This window comes from Convolutriloba macropyga, chromosome 3, assembly GCF_964194025.1.
Source record: "Convolutriloba macropyga chromosome 3, txConMacr16.3, whole genome shotgun sequence".
NCBI classification, from domain to species: Eukaryota; Metazoa; Xenacoelomorpha; order Acoela; family Convolutidae; genus Convolutriloba; species Convolutriloba macropyga.
Genome location: NC_134470.1, coordinates 83,433,204 through 83,452,721, shown reverse-complemented (window position 1 = coordinate 83,452,721; position 19,518 = coordinate 83,433,204). Strand labels below are relative to the sequence as shown.

Sequence of the window (19,518 nt, the reverse complement as noted above, 5' to 3'; positions counted from 1 at the left end):
TGCAGTAGTCTAATATTTCCACATCATTCTGTAAATACTCTTTACTTAGATCTTTACCAGTTTTATTACTGTTGTCTTTATTAAAGTTATCGACTTCTTCTTGTGTTGATAGTTTATTAGATAGAGAGGATTTGAAGATTTCTATATTTAGATTACCTATAACTTTTTTGGTAGTCGTCTAAACCAAAGTATTCTTATGGATATAATGTTATAGTTTTACACCTATATATCTTTGCCTTTTGATCTAGAGGCATAGCTAAGAAGTTATAACTATCTAAGAATTTGAGACAACAAATGCTAAACATCTTAGATTTACCAGCGGCTAGTGTTATGTTATCTACTTTTCTCTTAACATTAGTCTGTTTAAAGAGTTCATTGTATAGTAGGTTGAAGTCATAGCCAGAGCCATTGTGGAATTTTACAGGAATGAATTTTTGTTGTTTATACCTCAGATTATATATTTTTCATGCTTGTCCTCTATTTTTACCAATTTAATGACAATGATCTTTTACTTTATTGATACATGTTTTACTGCAGATATGACAAGTGTTATTAGTTTCATGATATAATTTATCTTCTTCATTGAATATCATTTGTTTGTTGCGCGTGAAGTTATTCTCAGTTTCTATTTCTAATAGATCACTAGCAAATCTTTTGATACAATCAAGACCGAAGTAGTATTTGAAATTACCCTGCCAGATGTAACCCACACTTATTGTTATGTGTTCAGCTATTACATATTTACAGTCATTAGTTGCGACTTCAACAATGCAACATTCTATATCAGCAGTTGTAACATTTTTTTCTATAATCTGACGCTTTTGTTCGTTTATAAAAGTAGTTTTTCTCTTCTTAGGACAAACAACCTCGGGTTTGAAAGAGTTGTTACATTCATGTTTGTCGTATTTAATTTGAGAATCAAACCAATATGTATATCTATCACAGTAATGGATTTTTTGATTCTATTTGGTCGATCCAACAAGTTTCTATGTTTTTAATTAGAGCGCATTGTTCTGTAGTACCATCTCCCCAAACCAATATTCTGACACCTTTTCTATCATTATCAAAATCATCCACTGGTTTAAACATTTCTACTTTGCCCCCACCACAAGGTGTGTGTACCCAAATATTAATATTGTATAATTTCTGTATTCTTATTATATAAGCAAAATCATCTTCATCTCGTTGTCGTGCTTCAATTAGATTATTTATATTTTAACTCTCGCGTGTTGCGTTGTCCATAGCAGGATGTAGCCAAGCAGTAATAGTTAGTTGCAAGCGATTGTACTTATAACTGCGTATATTTAATATCGATTTAGAGTTTTTGATATCAGGGGGTAAATCTATGTAACTACCAATAGATGCCTTAGTTGGTTTAACTGAATCTTCTCAATCCAAGAAATGCGAAGCCGTAGCCATAACCTTCATATATTTCCTTGTCGAAATCTAGCCATTGTTTGAAGTCACCGTAATCATATATAGCCTTATTAATAAATTCTTGTAATTTTAACTTCTTCTATAGTTCTCTTCTTGTACTCACACTCGGCCTTGACCTTATATTTAAAACTCTTAACTTTTCTAAGCTGATAACAGTTTTTAATTTCCGGTAATGAGTTATTATTTGAATCGTCTATATGTAATTCCCACCTTTATCCGTAATATAAAAATCTCGTATGTTCTGACTTGAATTTATATCAAAATTTTCTGTGTTTTCTAGATACATGCGATTGTGACTATATGAATGAGTAGTTAGAGCTACTTTACTTTTAAATTCTTCACATTCTGTACATTCAAACTTAATAATGGTGTAGATATTGTCGCCGGGTTTAGTTTTAGTTTTAATAAAATCTTTAGTTTCAGTTTTAGTAGAAGTTTTGACATAGATAAAGTCTCCATCCGAATCATACATTTTCTCTATAGTTTTAGTTGAGGCTTCAATTTTAGTTGAGACTTCAGTTAATGCCTCATCCAAATCAGAATCAAACATTTTCTCCAATAGTTCTTTATGTTTGGGATCGTATGATTGATGTCCGTATAAACCCTTCTTGTTTCAGAGGATAAAATATAGACGTCGCAGAAGTTCACACTTGTGACATTACTGTTTGTTGAGTGAGACATGATGATTTTATTAGGGAAATTTATGGAAAAAGTAATTTTTCGAAAGTGAAAAAATGAAGTGTGACAAGTGTAAAAATAAGCCTTGGAAAGAATGTTGTTATGAGTGCAAAGAATTAGAATATTGTTGTTATGTATGTTAAAATATAGTTAAAGTAAAAAATTATATTAAACATTTGGGAGACGATTATGATAATCCAGATCAATATCTGGCGTGTAATATGTGTAAAGTTTTTAATCATATTTCTTTCTTTAGGTTTATAAATGGAAGATGCAGATTGTGCATCTATCTCAATAGATATAGATATACACATACCAAAGATAGATTCAAGGAATATGCTAAAAGATTTAATGTAAAAGTTTAGTATAGACGAGAAATAATATTTTGTGATGTACATAAGTGAATTTGCAAACGAGCTAATTAATATTTTCTAGAATTAAGCCATTTCATAATTTAATGCTAGACTTAGAGTGAATATGTAGTAGTGGATAAAACATGGATAGCAACAAGCATTAAAATTTGGCCCAATTCGACATGCGCGATTAGCGTTAGGAGAAAGGGTCAAATTTTACTGGTGGTTGGTATCCCTGTTTCATCCACTACTATCTTGTTCCCGGATCACCCTAACTAATGCTTTTCTGGGATACCCAGAGACGTTAAAGAATTCGTCAACGCAGACGAAAGTTTATCCGATCCTTCAAACGTATTGAAAGATGCGGGATGATGCTTAGGGAATGAGTGAGAAACGTTCATGATCTCTTGATTTTTTTAAATATCAAAATTCTGTGATGATTTGAAATCCCCCGTTGATAAAGAAGCTACTATGATATTGACCAATTAGCAGTCAGAATTAAAAACATTTATTTAAATGTGTTTTTGAAAATACTCTTGCAGTAAAACAAGGTCGATCTATTATTTTAAGTAGTAACCTGCTTGTAAAATCACTTAACACTCAGTTCGGGACATAAAAGCTGTATGAGGACGTAATACATACCACCTATTCAAAACGGTAACTCAAGAAATAGAAATTTTTAATGGATGAGTTGCTCCACTGAGTTAAATGCAAGCTGTTGCAGGCGTACTGCTCCTTCAAATCAAATAAAATTTTCTCTATTTTTTTTGAAAAAATATAACGGGCAATTGAAGGAGCAGACTCAGGCAACTTGCTGCCAAGTACCCCTCCAAATAAACCACTAATAAGTCCAATAAAAAATGAGTAGTGCTTTTTTCCTCGGCGTTTAGACGTTCGTCGACAAGTTTCTTATAGTAAGGAATAATTGCATAAGCTTGCGTCAGATGGTCAACGATTTTACTATTTTACGATTGGCCAGTTTACGATTTTAATGAAGTAATTTTCACTGAAAAACCGATTTTAATGATTGATACTAACAATTTTGTTTCATCAAATTTTAATTTCAATTGAAAATGTTGCCGCTTCATTCTGAATGAAGAACGCTGTGCTTAAGCCTTCCACGTGCCAAATTGAGACTGCAGCGGCAACAATTTCAATTGAAAATTAGGATCTAGCAAATTGTTTATATAGCACGTTACTATCTAAAAATAGTCCAAATGCGCCGGGGGGGGGGTCATAAAATATATATACCCACTAAGCTGGGGGGCCGAAAATGAATAGATCCGAGAATGATAAAATCTTTGATCAGTACACTATCTCTCGGCAGAAGTGACTGCCGCTAGAAATGACTCGTTGTCCAAATTCGATGTGTACTGCTCTTGTTGTTAGACAAGTGAAGAGGTAGCAACATCTCTTCAAACTGCGTCGTAAGATCATCACTTCGATGGATCTCAAAACTGACTACGCTTTGAATGAATGGGAGAATATGTTCATCGGCTACTTCTCAGGATAGGTCCGTCATATAAGGGTGGATTGGTTTGGCATTCCTCAATCTGCTTTTGATAAAACTTGACTGGATTTTTCTTAAGGAATTCCTCAATCAAACAATCAGGAACTCTTGATAGAGATTATTTCTCACAATTTCTGTGCCCTCTGGTAATTTGTCTCGATGTGTTTTCTCCAACAGAGGTTGTATATCTGGCTGCATCGCTGTTAACAATATTGGGTGTTTGGCATTGTAACAAAGGTTCGAAGGTTCAAATGCTTCAGCCAACCTTTCACTTGATTTGTTCCATCTATCAGGGATGACAATTTTGCAATTTTCAACTCTTTTGAGTTTTCTTCACTGCTTGTTATCGCATTTAAAACATTCGGGAGGAATTCAATTTGAGGAACTTAAAAAAAATTGTTCTCCTAGATAGAAATCATCTGCTTTTGAGCGGTATTTTTTACTTCGTCTTTAAGCTAAGGCAGTAGGGGATTAAGTTTCTAATTCTAGTGAAGCGGAGGTTCCGGTTCCAGCTAACTGCTAGCGTAGCTTGTGTTTCTGTCGCTACAGCACTGATAGCTTGCTCAGGTTCGACTTCGTTCTTTTTACACCACGACTTTGGCCATTTATCTTCGTCCCTTTTTAACCAAGCAGGTCAATTTAACCACAAGAGCTCCAGAACTCCTTCAATGGACTATAATCGGGTTGCTCTGTCGGGTTGCTTTTGACAATTTTGGCATGTCTCCATTGAAACATTGATGAGTTTTCCAATATTTCCGCTGCTCTGTTCGCAACGAACACATGTTGTTCCTTGTGCGCTGCTTGTAGCCACTGTATTACTGTTGCTGAGCAGGAACAATGATAGATTTTGTCAATTCTTACATCATATTTTCTTATTATCTACTTTCTGAGACGAACTCGGTAAACTGCGACCTAGAGTTCTAACTTCGGTATTGTCATGGGTCTGACGGCTGCTGCTCGACAGTTTCCTATTACATAAGACATTTTTAACGTCGTTTCATCATGCAGATATGCCACATTGCTTATTGCTTCTACTGATGCATCTGTAAAGATGTGGAGTCACAAGTTTGTAAATCCATTTTTAAAAAAAAACTTTTTTGATCGACATTGTCCTTGTCTCTCTCTCTCAACTCAGAGCAGAAATCAGTGATTAGCATTGAGTTGTCTGCTGACAACTGTTTTTCCCAAGCTTGCTTCATTGCTGCTCAAGTGCTCTTGAGTTGAAAATGCATCCGTTTGGTGAAAAGGGAACATATCCTGAGCGGGTCGAACATTAGACATGAGACAAACGATAGGACAGCATTCTATGAGCTATTTTTTGTTCTTGCTCGATACCCTGACTGATAACGACATTATCTGTGTTCAAATTCCAGTTTAGTCCAAGGATTGAAGATTATTGTGGCTCATCTTCGATAGTTTTCACAACCTTTGTGGACCTGTCCATCTTTGGGATCTGTGACTTGACTTCAATGTCGTTTGTTGTTACCCCTTTTCTTTAAAATGAATCCATCTTTGCTGAAGATTTCTCCGAATTTCTGATACGAGTCAATTGCTTCTTGATTGGTTCTGAGTGACTTTAGGAAGTCGTCCAAATTGAAGTTTCTTTGAACCGTTCTGACGACGCTTTCGTCATTGACTGCTTTTTTTTCATTGCTCGGTGAAAAAAGTAATTTGCACAAGTCGGCCAGCTCTTTGCACTTAAAACGTGTCGTGTGTACTCGTAAACTACGGCCAGGATTTTCTTGAACTCATTGGCTGCTTCAGCGGAGTCTCTGCCGTTGTCGCTGATGATGGCAGATGGGTAGCCATGTCTTGCGATGGATCTGGTGACTGCCGCTAGACATGACTCGTTGTCCAAATTTGATGTGTACTGCTCTTGTCCTTAGACAAGTGAAGAGATAGCAACATCTCTTCAATCTGCGTCGTAAGATCATCACTACGATGGATCCAAAAATTTGACTACGCTTTGACTACGCTTTGATTGAATAGGATAACATGTTCATCGGCTAATTCTCAGGATAGGTCCGTCATATGTGGGTGGATTGGTTTGGCATTCCTCTGTCTGCTTTTGATAAATCTTGATTTGATTTTTCTTTAGGAATTCATCAATCAGACAATCAGGAATTCTTGATGGAGGTTATTTCTCACAAATTCTGTCGTCTCTGGTAGTTTGTCGCGATGTGCTTTCTCAAACAGGGGTTGTATATCTGGCTGCATCGCTGTTAACAATATGGGGTGTTTGGCATTGTACTAAAGGTTCGGAGGTTCAAATGCTTCAGCCAACCTTTCTCTCGCTTTGCTCCATCTATGAGGGATGAAAGTTCGGCCCTTTTCAACGCTTTCTAGTTCTCTTCACTGCTTGTTATCGCATTTATAACATTCGGGAGGCATTCAATTTGAGAAATTTAAAACAAAATTTGTTCTCCTAGATGGATTTCATCTGCTTTTGAGCGGTCCTTTCTGCTTCTTCTTTAACCTAATGCAGTAGGCGATTAGGTTTCTAATTCTATTGAAGCGGATGTAGTGGTTCCAGCTTACTGCTCGCTTAGTTTGTGCTGCTGTCGCTACAGCACGGATAGCTTGCTCAGGTTTGACTTCGTTCTTTTTACACCACGGCTTGGGCCACTTATCTTCGAACCCTTTTAGCCAGAGGAACTCCAAGAGTCCTTCAATGGACTATAATCGGGTTGCTATGTCGGGTTGCTTTTGACAATTTTGGCATGTCTCCATTGAACCATTGTTGAGTTCTCCAACACTTCCGCTGCTCGGTCCGCAACGAACACTTGTTGTCTCTTGTGCACTGCTTATAGCCACTGCAGTACTGTTGATGATTTGGTCCAGTGATAGATTTTATCTATTCCTTTATCATATTTGCAGAGTATCTGCTTTCTGAGACGAACGCTGTAAACTGCGGGCTGGAGTTCTAAATTCGCTTTTGCCGAGGGTCCGACGGCTGCTACTGGACGTTTCCTTTTCACATAAGTCATTTAAACGTCGGTTGATCTTGCAGATATACCACATTGCGCATTGCTTCTTTTGATGCATCTGTAAAGATGTGAAGTTACAAGTTTTTAATTCAATATTGGAAATTATGCCCAAAAATTGAGAGTGTCCTTGTCCCTCTCAACTCGGAGTATCAATCAATGAACAGCTTTGTGTGCTCTATTGACAACTGTTTGTCCCATTTTTGCTCAATTGCTGCTCAATTAGTCTTGAGTAGACAATGCATCCGATTAGTAAAAGATGAACATGTCACAAGCCGGTCAATCACTGCTGAGGCAAACGACAGGACAATTCTCGGAATTGTTCTTGCTCAAACTTCTTGCTCTGTACTGCGACAGCTTATAAAACTATGTTTCAGTTTAGTCTAAAGATTGAAGATGGTTGTGGTTCAGGTTCAAAAATTTTCGAATCAACCTTTGCTGAAGATTTCTATGACTTTTTAGTAGGTCTAAATTGCTTCTTGAGGGGTTCATAATGATTTAAGGAAACCGTCCATTAGAGGTTTCTAAACCGTTTTGACGGGACTTTCGTTGTTGGCTGCATTATCTGCCAATTGGTGCAAAACATAAATGGCAAAAGTTGGCAAGATTTTTACCCTAAAAATGTTTTGTCTAAAACTTCTCTAAATTTTCTCGCCAGAAAAATTGTAGTCATCTGTTGTCATCGCTTGGGACAGAGATTTGAAGAAACTTTAATTCCATGTCGGCTGATAAATCTACTTGCAGTTCCCGGATGCAAAAAATTTTTCAGATCAGACTCTGCAGCAGGTCTGGTCCCAATAAAAGTGTTTCTTTGAGGGCTACGCCCTGATACATTGCTGCTGCGTTGCACACTCTTCTGACATTTTGAAACTCATGTTGGTTAATTACAGGATTGTGGCAAATACCATTGAATTTCTAATTGGGTTTCCTTCAGTATAGTTTGATCAATTTTCCGTCACATTCATCGTTGACATCTCTCTCAATAGTTTCCTGGCAGCCTTTCTAGAGGCGTCTGTTTGCAGGCGAAGTTCGATAGACCTGAGTTGCCCCAATGCAGAGTAGAAGTTGTTCGACAAATTCACTTCGTTTTCTCGTCACAGAAGTCCATTTTCGTATCTTTCACCGTTGAATCGCATCGTTTGCTCCAAGGTCTGGATTGATCCTTTATCCTGTTTTTTTTAATAGCCGGTGACATCGCAGTTTGAGGAATAGGACTCAATATCCCACCAAGATTTTCAACTGATTTGCTAATTCATTATCTGCATTCGATGTTGCTGTTGTGTGAAGAGTTGATGCTTGATTCACTGGCAGCGAACACCCTAGAGCCCAGCCAACCTTTGACTTCACCGCCCAAGGTGCAACTTTGTCTTCCGACTTCTGCCTAAGGTGAAACTTTGTCTTCCGACTTCTCGAAATTGAACGGCTGATGGATGTCGTAGCAATCTTGTTCAAGAATCACTGGAACCTCGTATCGACTGAAGGACTGATTTGGGTAACCTTAAAAGCGGGTAGCGATCTTTCAACTCTTGCACTTCCATAATCTGACCACCCAACTCCTTTCTCATGCACATAGAATTGCGCAGTTGTCAGTGGTCCAGATTTTTCATGGCCTAAACAGCTATCGGCCCTATTTCAGTCTATGAAATCCTGTGAGCCAGGGGTCCCTGTTACTGATAGGGACTTTTTGCGGCCCTTAGTTTGAAGTTCAGAAAAAATGAATTGTCTACAAATCAGATTGATGATTCCAAAGCACACGTTGCAAGCTCAATTAGGCTTCAGTCTATGTTTGGAAGTCCTCCAAGATTGATGTTATTGGCTTCCACCGTTGAAGCATCTGATACATTCTTTCTAGTTTCCTTCTTCGAGACGTCGCTGTGCAATGTTCTGTTGTGTCGCCTTTCACATTTGGTACTGTACATGTCCTGCTGCTGCAGTCCTTCGAAATATGACCTGGTTTGAAAAAAAAACTCATTCCGAACTGCTGGACATGATCTCGTTCCTCGTTTACTTTCAGTGATTTGAACACATCAACAAATCAAAATAGGGTGTTGTCCATCCTTCAAAGGACAATCGTTAGTTTGCTTGAGTCTTCAGCGTGTCAAGCAAAAGTACTCGTCTTTGGTTTACCACAGATTTGAAAATTATTGCTCTCAAACGACGTGTTTGCCAGTGCTATCAAATTCTCATTTTAAACCTCTTTGGAGACATGCCACTCTTTGACGATGACCACGTTGCCTTTCAAAAATCGAGGGTCTTGCGTATACTACAACCACTATTCTCTCAGTTGCGGATAAAACTTTATCGTTGATGAACTAGATCAAATGTGTATCCAAGTTGAGTGAGAGTGTTTACGACATTTATACTCACATTTGCAAAATTGACGACGCTCGTAGAAATGTCGAGCCAAACTGGAGAATATGTATGTATTTTCTTGAAATGAGCGTTGACTATGACATCTGATCCGACATAATTCTCACGGATTGTATCCCAAGCATGATATTATGATTGTGAGCTGAATTCCATTCCCTATATTGCTGCTTTTGCCTAACCCGTGAGACTGTCTACAAGTATTGAATCTCTTCAGTTTCGTTAATTTAGTTTTTTGATGAACAACATCAAAAAAACGCGACCACGCTGGCTGCTCTAGAGGATCTCCTGAAAACTTAGTTTGTTTTAGTTTCAGCGAGCCACTGTCATAACCTCTCTGTACTGGATGCTAAATTAGATGGGTTGTGTTTGGCTCACTGTGCGCCTATTTCTACTTTGTGCTGAAAAGATTTCTACAACCGGTTCAAGCAATGGGGTAGTTTTCGGATAGGCGCTGAAATTTTTGTCGCCTCTGGCTTGTGTGACATTCAACGGAGGGTCGAGAACTCAGTATAGAGATAGTTGCAAGCTAGGGACAGACCATCGAACCACCAATTTGGCTCACTCTGTTGTTCTTTTTCTATTGTTGTTCTTCTTGATCCAACATTTTTTTTATCTCATTTGCCACTGATCCAGATGCTGTTGAGCTTCCTTTGATAAGCTTATGTTTTGGAAGTTCCTCGTTCTTCGACGGTTTTTGCTTTCTTTCTTTCATTTTCAAGGGCTCACGGAAATTCATTTCTCCATGTTCGGTTTCTGTTTGAATTTGCCGGTCTCTCAGCTTTTGTTCTGCTTCCTGTTTGGCCACCAAGTTTCCAATTTCCAAATTCATCTTCACATTGTCTGGAGTCACACATCACGAATGGGATTGGGCAACACTGAGTTCTTTTCTAATCCTGTTGGTTGCAGACATCTGTGAAGAAACCTCAAAAATTTGTACATTTGGTTTTGAAGCGTCTTTATTGTTTTCTATCACCGTCTGATTTGGATCGTTTTTGCTAGTCGATGTGGATGCCACTACTAGGGATGTTTGGTTTCCAAAAATCTTGCTGTGGCCGTATAGTTTGATCGGGCCTCGATAGTAACTCCTACTATCACTGACGTCCGCAAAACTTTCGGTGCAGCCTTCTGTTTTTATTATACAAATCCTATACGCCCAAAATTTTTCTAGCTTTCCTTCTAGCTTTTCCAATAATTTCCACAATGTCTTAATATCTGAGTCGCTTAAGCTTTCTCCCTTCAACTTCTTCTCCAACACTGACAGTTCATTCAAAATTGGAGCTTCCATTTGTTTTGAATATACGCAATGTGTATTTCCGACAGTCGGCGACGCCTGTGTGACAACGTTAAATGTCCCGGATAAATGGCACTTTGCCATTTTTCCATCTCAAAACTTTACTCTTTCTTCTAACCGACGATTGATGCTTTTGTCGAAATTTTCGAAAAAAAATGGTTTTAATCGTAACCCCTACTGCTGTCTGTTGTGATCTAAGTTGTCTTACGACTCGAAGAAGCATCGAAAGGCACTTTTGGCTGTCATTGTATTGTTTTGTGTCAGGTAGCCTTCCATCTCGCTGTCGTTACTGGAGAATAACTCCATTAGATCTGCTTGCTCTTCCCTAAACATCTTGAGTTGACCATTTGTCCTCCAATCAATAGTTTTCCAGTGTCTGCTGGAGCCTTTTGGTTGTGCTTTGGTCCACCTAATTGAACTGAAGATTCGTCGCTGTTCGTGCCATTGTTTTTGCTGTTCGGGTAGGCCGACCAAATGTCTGCTAAAGAATACCTGCGGATCCGAAATATCTAGCTCGGGCCTCGAGCTTCACTCCGGCCTGGTTCTTCATTGGGTTGCAATTTACTAACGATCTCGTCAAAACATTTAGTCTCTCGCTGGTTCCAAAGGATTCTAAATTTAATTTGCTGATTGAGTTTAAGAAAGTATTTCGTTATAATCTGCAACTTCTTATAAGACAGCTCATCTAACTTAAGCTCTGAATATCTTATGATCTAGCAAAACTTAGAAAAAAAAGAATGAAGGTGATGACGAATCAGGTTTTAGTCTATTCTGAGAGCCAACAGCTCTTGGTAACAGAGTTTCTAATGGTACTAAATACAATATGGTTTCACTATTCGAATCTAATCAAGTATATATTTAGGTAAATATCATTCTTAACATCATTGCTACTCCTGTCTGATTCGTTAATCAAGTAAGTAATCTAAGCCAATACTTGCAAAGTAAATGTCAAATTACTGCAAATTTCATGCCTAAAATGAATCCTCACTCGGTTGGTAATTTACCTGTGGAGTAGTTAGACAAGCCGTTGTTTGATTTTGACTCTCCGTCGATCTGTTGCGAGAGTTCTGCTTGGGACTCACACTTCACTATCTGTTTTGTAATGCTGAAGTTCGTCGCTGTTCGTTTCCTGAGAAAACACTAGTCAAGCAGATGCATTGAGAAATGCTCTTCACCTGGTTGGAACAGGGGGTAGTTTTCAGGTAGGCGCAGAAACGTTTTTCAATTCTTTCCTGTGTGACATTCCTAGGAGGGCGATCACAGCATTTGGAGAAAGCGATTGGCTGGGGTCAGACTGTTGGGCCACTGAATCTGCCCCGCCTGCCGCTCAGTTTAGCTCGCGTCTTGATCCAACATTTCTAAGCCTTCTTTTTTTTCAGTTCAAATTTCATGCGTGAGTTGGCAATACCGGGTTTTTCTCTCTTTCGATGTTTATAAGAAAGCCTAGAAGATAACTTAGCGTTCTCTTCGAAAAATCCTTTCACTCCTTTCCCCGTCTCAACAAACGTTTTGATCCTTTTCACCTGCAGAGGTTGACGAAACTGATAGCAACTATTGTCGTTACGAAAAGTTGTGAATTCTTCAACTTCAATATTGTAGTACAGTTTGAACAATCCAAGTGTGTCTATCACCTTGTTTCTTTATGAGATGTTTCATTTTGACACACAAGGTTTGCTTCAAAGAGTCACTTACACTATCTGCTTCGAAGTTTAGTTTTTGAAACTGACGCCATCGTATGAATTATTTCACAATCTTGTCTGATTCAGGCGCATTGTATCTTTTTGATGGTTAACAACAGCGTTGCGACATTGTTCAATTTCAGCGAGTTTTTGTATTTGCTCAATCAACCATTTGAGTTTCTTTTTCTTTTCGCCCAACTTTCTTTCAGTTCGGTTTCAAATTTCTCAATAGTTTGGCTTCAGGTGTTGCCTCTATTATTTTCTGCTTTCTCGAATGCATTGTCATTTTGAAAAATACATCGATTAGCTCTTTGTTTTAGATACATCGCAGCCACTGTTTTGTTCTAGGCCAAGTGACTTTCCACATCAGCAAGATGTCTATCAAATGCTCTGAGCAATTAGGCTTGCTCAGTTTCTATTCTCTTAAATTGGCCTGACGTCTCATAGTCATTTGTATTCCTTGTCTATCGGGGCTATTTACAGCCGTTGCAAAAGTTTCGTTCTGATCCACCAAAATGGAATTGTAGATTCTTTACCGGTCTTGTTATCTGGGTTGACGGATCAAATGTGGCAGGCGCTCAAAAATCTTAGCGCAACCGAATTATCACACCGGGGTTCTCGATTTCTACGCCCGCTTGCTTCGTCACTCACTTCAATTGACTAATAACCTCGCCGAAACATTAAGTCACTTAGTCGTATTAATGGACTGTAACTACATAATTAACTTGGTTTGATTGTAGTTAAGAATATCCTAAATGAATATTTTATCCATCCTGGTACTGAAGATTTCTGTTAGAAATGTTGCTAACTTCTTATAAGAAAACTCAACTAATTTCGAAAACCTAATCAATTTTACTATCAGGCAAAACTTAAGCTTGGCAAAGGCGAAGATTGATCAAGAACCAATTTACAGACAATTTGAAAATCAGATGATCTCGGTACCATAACTTTTATGCTCTAAATTTGATACAATTTCACTGTCCAATTAAACAGTTAACAGTAAACTAAAAAAATATCATTTATAGGATCATTATAACTCGCTGCTGATTATTTTATCAAGTAAAGTACTTTAGGTCAGCCAATATACACTGTAAATACCAAGTAAATGCGTAATTTATTTTAATTGCTAGAGCACGGATGGTTATTACGTAGCACTTGATGCCTTGAATATAGGACGTTTGATCTTACGCAAATAATTAAGGGTTCACGCAAATTACATATAAAGTATTTTAACTATAAATTGACAGTATACAAACAAAACTTTTCCACCGAAAAGAGATAACAGCTACACTTGTACGTCTGATTAAAAAGCGATTGTACTATAACCAACTGATATAACATTTGATTGCTCAGGGTTTCCCCTCCAAAAATTGGGGAGGACAACATTGGAGCCCCAACTTGTAAAAACTTTTGGTTTTGAGTATTATCGCGTTTTGACCAATTCCAAGTTGGTGCAGTTTTAAAAATTAATTCTTGTGTCTGATGGTTCTTGCTTATGATTTGAAGTGGCACCAAAACAATACCAATTCCCAGGTTGTTTTTTTACAGAAGTCGTCGAAGTTCTTATCCACTGTAAGAAAAGCTGAGCTTTTATTACAAACAAAATTTATTAAAGGTTTTTGCTCACTTCAGGAAAAGAGAAAAATGCAAGTTTTTGTCTTCGCAAGATTGAGCAGCTATTAGCCGAAATGTAGTATCATAAAGGCCAAGACACTTTGACTGATTCAAACATATGCTCTGCCTGTTTCTTGTGTGTTCGAATGGTTTGAGAAAGCGTTTGTTTGTGTATGGGTGGGAACAGGGTGATTGGTCCATAGACTTCCCGGGTCGAGGTTTTATCAAAAAATAATGTAAGATTAGCGGTGAATAGCGGTGAAAAAAGACTTTTTTACAGCAGAGGCCCGCATCTTTTAGCGCTGAGTGCGGTGAAAGCGGTGAACTTTTGTAAGAATCGCTTTGAATTTAGCGGTGAAAAATTTTTTTTCACCGCATTCACAGGACTTCTTACAAAACAGAAACTGCCGTACTGAGGTTTGAACCACTTACCTACCGCACGTCGCTAACTCCTTATTCCACTGCTCCACTTGTAACTTACTCAAATAATATTTCCTGCGAAATTAAGATAAGCATTGAAACTAGCGATGAATATTTGTAAGATTTGCAATTTTAGCGGTGAAAATTTTTTTTTCACCGCATTCTGCTGGTAGCGGTGAAAATTTTTTTTCACCGCATTCTAATGGTAGCGGGAAATAATTTGTTTCACCGCATTCTGCTGGTTGCGTTGAAAAATTTTCTTTCACTGCTTATGCGGTGAAAAAAAAATTTCACCGTTAAAATTTTTTTTGCCGCAATCATCGCCTTGAGCGCAAACCTTACACTTTTTCTCAAATTCACCGCAAATCTTACATCTTTTAGCGATTTTTAGCGGTGACACCTCGACCCGGGTTATTCAGGTACACTATATAGAAATCAAACTCCACAATCACATCTTTTGTACAACTTTTCGCAAGACCAGTTAAAAAGTAGTTCTGTCCAAGAATATCTCAACAGTTTTTTCAGTGGAGGTCACTTTCTAAATGCCTAATAGACCAAGACAGATTTTGGACAGGTTTGAATTTCCCCGCACCAAAAAAAAACTGAACAAACCGTTTTTTCTTTTCCTGGTTAAACTCCTTCTCATAATGTATCATGGAGATCGCGACGAGTTTGTTTGACATTTGGAGTGATTTGATATGTGGCAAAAATAACCCAGTCTGGATAGGTGGCGTCGCATCTAAAATAGCCCACAGCTGTTCAACGGACCTTTGGAAAAAGTACTCCTCTTCCTTGTTGTTTTCAACTCTCAAAGCGTCAATAAACAGAAACCTCATCTTGTTTTTAACACTTGGTAACTCTTTCAAAATTTGTTTGATGTATTTTTGGCCCATTTCGTTGTCCTCGAATCCATTGCTTTCTTTCCGTAATTCCCGTCTTGCCTCGTCCATGGGAACCTTTGTGAAGACCACAACAGCGTTTTTCCACATCTGGGCACCAAACATCTCTTCTAATTTTCTTAACATTTGGATCTGAGTGCCATCTAATGTTAGATGAGTTCCGTTGATGATAATGAGGAAAAGGTTTACGTAATCGCATTTGCACTGCAATTTTACAAGAATGTTTGCAATGGTTTTGTTATTGGAAATAGCATCAATGTTGGCACTGAGTCCTCCTGTATCAATGATGCTCACTGGCCTCAACCGATCATTGTTGAAAAAGACATTTGACAGCTGTGTGTCTTTGGCTACAGACTGTGGAGATGAGGACACTGTAAACAGATTGGAGTTATGCCTTTCTCCACTCAAAACGTTGCATAAGGAGCTTTTGCCAGCAGCTACACTGCCCATCACGAGGAGTTTCTTCCGTCCATTTCTTTGAATATTGTTTGTTTTGGTTTCCGCTGGACCATCAGATGTTCGTGTTGAAAATACTGAAGCAAAAAAGCGTATGTGAGATATAACTTATGGTACGCACTCAAACGGTTTAGTGCTTTGATCGTTTTTCGGTATAGCGTTCTGATTTGTAACGAAACACATAAAGGAGAACATTTTTTTAAAATATGATGACAACAATTTTGAGAGCTTTGATAAACCAGGTATTCTTAGTCCCAGAAAAAGAATCCAAAAATAATAATAGGTGTATATAGGGCAGAGAGATTTTTGTCTCTTTTCAGTGGTAGTGACTTGAGAAAGGAAAAGATATTTTACTGGAAATTTAAACTCTATTTCAAATAGCGAGAGGGCGAAGGAACGTTCAGCAAACTCAAGCAACTATTTTCACCATCAAGAACGTTTGAAACTTTAGTTACGACACCCGCAGGTTGGTGGCAGAGTAAATCAGCGCTGAATCAGTATAGAGACATCCTGTTCTTTAGGATGGCCAGTACTCTGCTCATGCCCCAATTTACACGGGCCAGTCTTGATTTTGAAGTAAAGTTTACTTCATGAAAAAAAAAATATGCTCAGCTTTACTCCAGCCAACAAGGTTTGATTTACATGCGATTCGAATTCAAAAGTGGGTACTTGTAACTTTAATTTGCGTAGCAAGTCCTAACCACTCAGCTAAAGTGGTTTTGTTGTAATTGCCTACAAATTAGCTTATCTATAATAGGGTGTCCAAAATATTAGCCGACGTGAAAATTAGCCGAAAAAGTCAAAAGAAGGAAAATTAGAAGAACTAATTGCATGAGATAATTGCGGTAAGCAAACATAAGTGGGACGCGCAATTATCTAACTCGCTTACACATGAAATTAACTCATTTGGTCATCCCTCGCGGGCCACGGCCATGCCTCAGCGGCCTATGGGACATGGTATGATTCTAACAAAACCGAACAATATATCACGACCGTTCTGAAATCTGATTGGTTTAAATCTCCTTTTCGGCTAATATTCCATTCGGCTAACTTTCCTTTCGGCTAATATTCACGGCACCATATAATAGTGTGTATACTACTATTGTAATTACCAGTTATAAGCTACAAATTATGACATTACACTGCTTAGACTTAATTTAGGGGCATGAGTAATTTTCAGACTGTACAGGATAAGTTTAGCATGGGCTAACTCCATGACCTTAATATAATCATAATGAAGAAGAACTGCATAAAAAGAAACTTAAAATATGCTGGAGATACAAAGTTTCCGAACTGAAGTAAACTTTTACACTTCAAATGTGCCGGTTCAGCGCTGAAATGCTCTGAGATTCAAGTCCGGGCAAACAGACATTGTGCAAGCCTCATCTCTTTTTTGGAGCACACCTTGCAGACGATTCGTTAGTCTTTTGTTAACTGAAAAGAACGCTATAGGGATTTTTTAGTCTTATGTTTGCCAAAATAGGTTTTTTCACCATCTGTAAAATTTAGGGCAAGAGTTAGCGTTGAATTCTTGAGAGGAGAGTTGACACGCCTCAGATTTTTTTGAAGCAACTTTTCTGTTTGTGACTCCCCAGTACGTTTAGCATTTCGGTCTGGGACGGTCTGGACCAGGGCAGTTTTTGTCTGGGTCGGTCTGTGCCAGGACGATTTCAAGCGCACACCTCAGTCTGGGATCACACAGTTAATGCAAATAGGATGCATCAATTAAACTGGGAGATTACACACGTAAAAGATTCTTTTTTTTTCATTGAAGCAAGTTTGTACTTGGCCAAGTATTCAGCACACTTTTTACTGTTGGTTTGTTTTCGTTTAGATCACTGTCGTTGTTGATGGTGGCCTGCCTCAAAAATTTCTGAAGTGAAAAAAAGCACAAGGCGACCCGAGCAATTCTACGAGTTTCGCTTGATGGAGAATGAAAAAAAAATCTGTTATCGTCCAAAGATACCAGCTTTGGCCACATTTTTCTGTCCATTGAAAAAAAAGTGTTTTCGGGGTGAATATATGGGACATTTGAAGTTCCATTTGAAGGTATATGCTCAATTCAAAAATAGATTGGTCAGACTAGCAAATTTCTCGTACAAAGGTTTGTCAGATTTTGTTAGTTTTGAAATGCATTAATTATTCTTTTTTTCTCCAGACTCTTCATTACTTAACTGCACACTAATCAAGACTTACCAAGTTTGGCCAAGATTTGACTGAGACCTGACAAGTCATGAACAAGTCTTGACATGTGTTAACAAGTCTTAAGATTTGAGATACGATGTGATCAGTACTAATTTCCCAATCCAAGACGTGTATTTCACTGGTGAAGCACTGATCAAGGCTTCAAATTTTTTCCAGGACCGCACAAAGTAAATCAAAATTCACTTACGAGGCTGTAAGTTTTCTCTTGTTAGACTCTCCGCTGTGCTTGATGTTGATGAAGGACCAGGGGAATATGATCGTCTACGGGCATCCCATTCTGTTTTCTCTCTTCTGATTTTAATGAGCTTGATTGATGTTTTACCTGTTGGCATAATAGGCAGACTGTGAGACCTAAAAAACTTTTTTCTCTGTGGAAGATCGAAGGCAGTTTTCGGATACCCGACTGCTCTGCAGGTTGGTACAGGACACGTGACAGGTCTGTACAGAAACAGAATTGAGTGACAGGATCTTTTGGAATAGGGCCCGCAGATGAGATGTTTCTGGCAGGGCAGCCAGCGAGCATCTTCAGGTAACTCTCTCTCACATTTGTCGCAAGTTTTGTATTTGTTTATTTTTGGTTTTCGCCAAATGAGATAGTTCAACCTGGTTTCTTTCAATTCCAATAATTTTCTTTCGTACATTTCACCTGCCATTCTGCACCGAATTTAATTCCAAATTTCGTTCTTCAACACGTTCAGAATTTCACTTTAAGCAAAGTCCAGCCAACACACGAATGAAAGAACAAACTTTCACAACTTCATAAAGTCCGGATCAAATTTTCTAATCTATCTCTGAGAACTTTGATTCTCACAAAAAAAACAGAAAAATATTCTCGCTCTGTTCCCCAGGTTGAGGTGCCAGACCGAAGGTCGATATGTCCAGACCGAAATGAACGCACAAGGTGGCGTCGTGCGTTCAAAATTACACGGTCTGGAAAAAATAATGAACGCACGATAGTCTGGAGATATGCAATTTTGAACGCACGAAAGTCTGGACATAAGGTCTTTTGAGCGCACGATAGTCTGGACTTGAACGCACAAATTATCAGTTTTGGAGCGCACGATTTTTCCTTTTGAAAGCCCAAAAGTCTGGACATAGGCAATTTTGAACGCACGAAAGTCTGGACATGAGGACTTTTTGTCTGGGACGGTCTGGACATACCGACTTTCGGTCTGGCACCTCAACCTCGGTCAGTTTATGTGCTGTTCAGCTTAAAAAGACTATTTTTTCTGCACATGTTGATTGTGATTAGCTGAACAAAAACAAAAGAAGTTGCTAAGGTGAAATTGCAAAGATCAAACTACAAAATTGTTGTTCATTATCAAACTGTTTTGATTTATTCTACATCTGTAAGTAGCGTACACATTTAGTTTCTCTATTTGCTGCATATGAACGTTCAGAACGAATATGAAAGCACGTTATATTTCTAGTGCTCAACATTTAATATATGACACAAAATTGGACTTATTACGCAGTTTTAACGGAGCTTTAATTTGAAGTCAATACTTCGATTTTCATATCTCTATAAAACATACAATCAGTTGAAACCGTTTCTTTCAAAAATAGAAACATTTCAGATCAGTACGCAAGAAAAATGTTTTTCTTTCCACTCCCGGGTCGAG

General features: G+C 38.2%; 1 protein-coding gene across 2 annotated transcripts in view; it reads right to left on the bottom strand.

Moving 5' to 3' along the window:
- LOC142337338 (uncharacterized) overlaps positions 1–19,260 on the bottom strand; it is a 35,156-nt gene extending 15,896 nt beyond the window's left edge. The window contains exons 1-3 of one of the 2 annotated variants that reach the window (XM_075386555.1): positions 19,201–19,260; positions 18,084–18,702; positions 14,949–15,768 (exon numbers count right to left, since the gene is read on the bottom strand). In XM_075386555.1, the coding sequence (XP_075242670.1) occupies positions 14,949–15,768; positions 18,084–18,549 (1,286 nt within the window). In that variant the 5' untranslated portion in view covers positions 18,550–18,702; positions 19,201–19,260. Of the gene's footprint in view, positions 1–14,948; positions 15,769–18,083; positions 18,734–19,061 lie in introns of both variants that reach the window. The other variant, XM_075386554.1, reaches the window with a different exon arrangement.
- Positions 19,261–19,518: the final 258 nt, after the last annotated feature.